The sequence below is a fragment of the Myotis brandtii genome, unplaced genomic scaffold (genome assembly GCF_000412655.1).
Source record: "Myotis brandtii unplaced genomic scaffold, ASM41265v1 scaffold247, whole genome shotgun sequence".
In the NCBI taxonomy this organism is placed as follows: domain Eukaryota; kingdom Metazoa; phylum Chordata; class Mammalia; order Chiroptera; family Vespertilionidae; genus Myotis; species Myotis brandtii.
Genome location: NW_005359352.1, coordinates 2285622 through 2291762, shown reverse-complemented (window position 1 = coordinate 2291762; position 6141 = coordinate 2285622). Strand labels below are relative to the sequence as shown.

Genomic DNA, 6141 nt, shown 5'->3' with positions numbered 1-6141 from the left:
CTCCCCGGGCTGGTCCCGGGCGTGTTCTCCACGCTGTGGAAGGTGACAAAGGGCGGGCCCTGGGCAGGTGTTTGCTAAGTGGACATTGTACGTTTGGCACATTCAGCCTTTTATTGTCACTGTGGATGTCACCTTGTCCTGTGCTCCCTGGGAGTTCCAGTGGAATCTCTCTCCCTCTGGAGAGCCGCCTCCTTTGCTGACAGAGGGTCCGAGCCTCCTGGGCCCCGGGAGATGAGGTTCTCACAGGGGCCCTCGGGGCTGCGGCTTCTCCGTTGATCGAAGGAAATTCCTCTTCCCAGAGGGCAGGAGGGAGCCAGGAGGGTGAGGGTGAGGGTGAGGGTGAGGGTGCGGGTGGGGATCTCGGGGGCCGGGGGGAGACTCCACACGGTGACCTATCTTATGACACTCAAACCGAGCACAGCCACGCAGCCCCCTGTACGGACACGTAGCCGAGAAGTGCAGCTGTTTGAGAACCAGCCCGACAGCGGCGAGCTCACTCACTGTCCGGAGAGCCGTGCCCGTGCGAGGGGACCCGGTGGGACAGGCCAGGGACGGCAGCACGAGGCAGAGCTGGCATGTGAGGCCGGGCGCGGGCCTCAAGGCTTCATGGACTATGAACACGCCTTCGCGTGTGTGAAGTGTCCGCCGTAAAGAACTAGAAGAGAGCCTGGCTGGTGTGGCTCAGTGCTTGAGCGTCGTCCTATGAACCAAGAGGTCACGGTTCGATTCCCCATCAGGGCACAGGCCCGGGTTGCAGACTCGATCCCCAGTGGGGGCCGTGCAGGAGGCAGCCCAGCAATGTTTCTCTCTCATCAATGTTTCTCTCTCTCTCTCCCCTCCCTCCCTCTCTCTAAAAAAATGAATAAAAACGTGTGTTTTTTAAAAAAGAACTAGAAGGGAACGTTGGGTAACACCTCAGGACGGTCACAAGCGAGAGAGAGACCAAAGCCACGCGGGCCTCCCCCAGCAGCGCCGCGCCCTTGGCCGCGGGGTGGCCTGCACACTGTCTTCTCTGTCCTGCTTTCAGAATTCCTGGCACTGTTTCCCTGCTTCCTCCAGGAGCCAGTGCCGCCCGCACTCAGGATGGGGGGGGAGCTGGCCCTCATCAGCCTGGCCTTGCTGTCACTGGTCCTGCCTGCTGACTCTCAGCAGACGGCGGACGACGCCTGCTCTGTGCAGATCCTGGTCCCTGGCCTCAAAGGTAAGGCTCCCTTCCCAGGGGCTCCCCCTCCCTGCAGGGCTCCTGTGAGCTGACAGTCCCCAGTCCCGAGTCCCCAGTCCCGTGCCGGCTCAGGTCTGACCTCGGTGGGCTTCAGTTCCCCCTCTGACAAAGCAAGGGTGGAAAACACAATGCCCACGGTCTGTTGGGCCAGGAACTCGGTGAGGGGGAAGTCATTTCTGTGCAGGGCGGGCGTCTGCAGGATGTGAAGGCAGCTGACCTGTGTCCCAGGCTCTGCACTCACTGTGCGAGGCCCCGAAGGAGAAGAGCTCCCATCCATGTTGCTGATAGGACACTCGGGAGCAGAACCTCAGCAGCTGGCCCAGCCAGTCCCACAGCTCCGCAGCCTGAATCCTCACGCTTCCTAGGAGCTCTTCTTCCTTCTTTTAGAAACGCAAACGTTCTTGCTCCTGTCGCTTTGTCTGCGGTCTCCTTCCTGACAGAGCAAGCCCTGCAGACCCGCGGGGTGGGCGCCAGCTGGGGGAAAGCCACCATTTCTACAAAACACGCGATTCCAAACCTGTGACCCCAGCAGGACCAGCTCCACGTTCCAGGGCCCAGCGGGTCCGGCAGTGAGTCCCATGTGGCCCTGCTCCCCAGGGCTGCAGCCGGAGCCCTCGCCCAATCGCTGGGCCTACATGGCAACATTGTCTCATGAGGTCTATATGGGACATTGTCTCATTAGGTCCATATGGGGACATTGTCTCATGAGGTCTATATGGGACATTGTCTCAGTGGGTCTATATGGGACATTGTTTCATGAGGTTTATATGGGACATTGTCTCATTAGGTCCATATGGGGACATTGTCTCATGAGGTCTATATGGGATATTGTCTCAGTGGGTCCATATGGGGACATTGTCTCAGTGGGTCTATATGGGACATTGTCTCATTAGGTCCATATGGGACATTGTCTCATTGGGTCCATATGGGACATTGTCTCATTGGGTCTATATGGGACATTGTCTCATGAGGTCTATATGGGGACATTGTCTCATGAGGTCTATATGGGGACATTGTCTCATGAGGTCTATATGGGGACATTGTCTCATGAGGTCTATATGGGGACATTGTCTCATGAGGTCTATATGGGGACATTGTCTCATGAGGTCTATATGGGGACATTGTCTCATGAGGTCTATATGGGGACATTGTCTCATGAGGTCTATATGGGGACATTGTCTCATGAGGTCTATATGGGGACATTGTCTCATGAGGTCTATATGGGGACATTGTCTCATGAGGTCTATATGGGGACATTGTCTCATGAGGTCTATATGGGGACATTGTCTCATGAGGTCTATATGGGGACATTGTCTCATGAGGTCTATATGGGGACATTGTCTCATGAGGTCTATATGGGGACATTGTCTCATGAGGTCTATATGGGGACATTGTCTCATGAGGTCTATATGGGGACATTGTCTCATGAGGTCTATATGGGGACATTGTCTCATGAGGTCTATATGGGGACATTGTCTCATGAGGTCTATATGGGGACATTGTCTCATGAGGTCTATATGGGGACATTGTCTCATGAGGTCTATATGGGGACATTGTCTCATGAGGTCTATATGGGGACATTGTCTCATGAGGTCTATATGGGGACATTGTCTCATGAGGTCTATATGGGGACATTGTCTCATGAGGTCTATATGGGGACATTGTCTCATGAGGTCTATATGGGGACATTGTCTCATGAGGTCTATATGGGACATTGTCTCAGTGGGTCTACTCTCACAGCCTGTCAGTGCCAAGGGCTCGAAGGGGTGTCGTGGGCTCCCAGTGGGTCGTGGACTCACCGGCATCTTTGTTCGCTGCAGAAGAGGTGTCCTGAGATCTGGGAACGCCCACGGCCCTCCCTGCCTGTTCCATGCACCCAGGTGTCTCACCATCTGCCTTAGCAGCTGCCCTGTGCCTGCCGGCTGGGCCCAGAACTGCCAGGGCAGCCGAGATGGACGCTTTTTGCTCATGGACGTTTGTGTGGTTTGCAGGAGGCACTTCCTTTATTTCTTTGGGAGGAGAAAGCAGTTTGTGGATGATGCGGGGAGCGAGCTGGTCGGCTGAAATGTGCGCCTCTGCTGCCAGAGAAGCAGCTCCTCACGGAGAACTCCGGCGCAGCAGCCCAGTCGGTGCCTGGCAGAGGGGGACGCGGAAGGGCTGCCTGCTCCCGGGGCCAGTGCGGAGTGCATGGGAGTTCTGAGCAGAGAGGTTTATGGAAATGCTGGCCGGGGTATCACCCCTGGGACTTGGCTCTCTGCTGCCCCTGAGAGAAGCAGATGGTGAACATTTCAAACCCTGAGGCTCAGCACGGGAGCAGAGCTGGGCACCAGCCTTTGTTCTCAAGAAGCACGTCCAGCCCTGGCTGGTGTGGCTCAGTGGATAGAGCGTCAGCCTGAGGACCAAAGGGTCCCAGGTTCGATTCTGGTCAAGGGCACATGCCCAGGGTTGTGGGCTCGATCCCCATTAGGGGGTGTGCAGGAGGCAGCCAATCCATGATTCTCTGTCAACATTGATGTTTCTATCTCTCTCTCCCGCTCCCTTCCTCTCTGAAATCAATAACAATATACCTAAAAATAATTAAATAACTGCATGTGGCTTCTCCTGCAGGGGACGCTGGAGAGAAGGGCGACAAAGGCGCGCCCGGACGGCCTGGGAGAGTGGGCCCCACAGGAGAGAAAGGTACCTTCTCCGCCCCTCAGACTCTGCACAGGGCGGGGAGAGCTGGTGCACATGGGCGTGTGTATGGTGTGTGTGTGTGCATTTGTGAATATATAGGCTTGAATATGTTGTTTGGATTGGTGTATGTATGTATATGTGTATACTAGATATGTGTGTGTGTGTGTGTGTGTGTGTAGGCATGTGTGTATGTGTGTGTGCATGCATTTATGTGTAAAGAATGTATGTATAGCATGTGAATGTGTGTAAATGAATGTGTGTGAGTTTGTGAATGAATGTGAGTATGAGCACATGAGAGTGTGTGAGTGTGTGTGTGTGAGTGCATGAGAGTGTATGAATGTGTGTGTGATTGCAACTGTATGTGTGTGTATGAATGAGTGAGTGCATGAGAGTTTGTGTGTGTGTGTGAGTGCATGAAAGTGAGTGTGTGAGTGTGAATATATGAATGTGTGTGAGTGAGAGTGTGTGAGTGCATGAGAGAGAGTGTGTGTGTGTATGAATGAGTGAGTGAGTGCATGAGAGTGTGTGTGTGTGAGTGGGTGAGTGTGATGTTGACGGGAGGGGCATGGCGCCACCTGTGCATCACGACCGGATCTCGTTGCTTCCTGCAGGGGGCGTGGGTGACAAGGGGCAGAAGGGCAGTGTGGGCCGCCACGGGAAGATCGGTCCCATCGGCTCTAAAGGTACCTCCCCGCGCTGCCTCACGTCCCGCCAGGCCCGCGCCCGCCCACTGCTCTGAGGAATCGCAGACCACGGGAAGATCGGTCCCATCGGCTCTAAAGGTACCTCCCCGCGCTGCCTCACGTCCCGCCAGGCCCGCGCCCGCCCACTGCTCTGAGGACGATCGCAGACCGTCCGGGCCGCCGGAGGTCATGCCTGTCCCTGTGCGCTGGGCACGTGACACCTTCTATCCCCCGTGTGCGCCCGGGAGGGTCCGGCCCGCAGTGACGGTCTCTGGTCCACGCGTCACACGTGGAGGACACATCGTTGTTAACTCGTGGCTCACATCCCACCTCTGCCTTGCTTTTTCTTTTCAGGTGAAAAGGGGGATTCGGGCGACATGGGGCCCCCAGGCCCCAGTGGAGAACCAGGTACGGCAGGGCCCCGGGCTGATAAACTTGCATAAAAACTCGATTCTGACGGTAGCTCCTGACCCGGAGCTGCAGGCGGCGGGGCACCGTCTCCCGCACCCGGACTCGCGCACGTCCTGGGACTGCGGTCTGCTCTCCCCGGATCCCCCCCAGTCTGCTCAGACACCCCGACCAGAACCACGCGTCCTCTCCCTACAGCCCTCTCGGGGTGCCCCGGGCCCCCCTTCCTCTGGCCACCAAGCTTCTGAGAAAAGCTCATCTGCGCTTTCGGGGTCCTTTCTCCACTCCCATGTCCTTGCCCCCCTCCGTGGCCCCTCCCTCACGCCATGGCTCTCGACAGTTCCCCAGTCCACCCCTGGCCAGGCGTCCCCTTCACCCCAGGCCCTCTTCACCCCAGTACTCCCCCCTGCAACCTGGTTCCGCCACCACCGTTGTTCTCAGACGCTCTAGTGCAGCGGTTCTCAACCTGGGGGTCGAACGACCCTTTCCCAGGGGTCGCCTAAGACCATCGGAAAACACATATATAATTACATATTGTTTTGTGATTAATCACTATGCTTTTATTATATTCAATTTGTAACAATGACATTGGGGGTCACCACAACACGAGGAGCTGTATTAAAGGGTCGCGGCATTAGGAAGGTTGAGAACCACTGCTCTAGTGCCTCCAGGGTCAGTGCCCTGAGCCAGGCCCCCCAGTCCTCTCGCCTGGGCCTCAAGGGCTGCGGGGTCTGTCCAGTAACATTTGTATTTTGGGACTGACTGTGGCTACTTCCTTCTTTTCTTTTTTAAAATGCATATTTTTATTGATTTCAGAGAGAGAGGGAGAGGTAGAGAGACAGTAACATCAATGAGAGAGAATCATGGGTCGGCTGCCTCCTGCACGCCCCCCACTGGGGATGGAGCCCACAACCTGGGCCTGTGCCCTGACGGGAATCGAACCCTGACCTCCTGGTTCATAGGTCGATGCTCAGCCCCTGAGCAGGCCTGCCTTCTTTTCCGAGCCCCACCCTTGGCTCAGCTCCCTAACAGCCCGGTCCCGCAGGCGTCCCCTGTGAGTGCAGCCAGCTGAGGAAGGCCATCGGGGAGATGGACAACCAGGTCACCCAGCTGACCTCGGAGCTGAAGTTCATAAAAAATGGTAGGTGCTTC

The 6141-nt window shown here is 56.3% G+C and overlaps 1 protein-coding gene across 1 annotated transcript in view; it reads left to right on the top strand.

Annotated features, from left to right (window-relative positions):
- The window catches only part of COLEC11 (collectin sub-family member 11), an 11420-nt gene that overhangs the window by 3768 nt on the left and 1511 nt on the right, over window positions 1-6141 (top strand). The window contains exons 2-6 of the mRNA XM_014540541.1: window positions 895-1201; window positions 3830-3901; window positions 4510-4581; window positions 4936-4989; window positions 6035-6130. Coding sequence (XP_014396027.1) covers window positions 895-1201; window positions 3830-3901; window positions 4510-4581; window positions 4936-4989; window positions 6035-6130 — 601 coding nt within the window. The remainder of the gene's footprint in view (window positions 1-894; window positions 1202-3829; window positions 3902-4509; window positions 4582-4935; window positions 4990-6034; window positions 6131-6141) is intronic.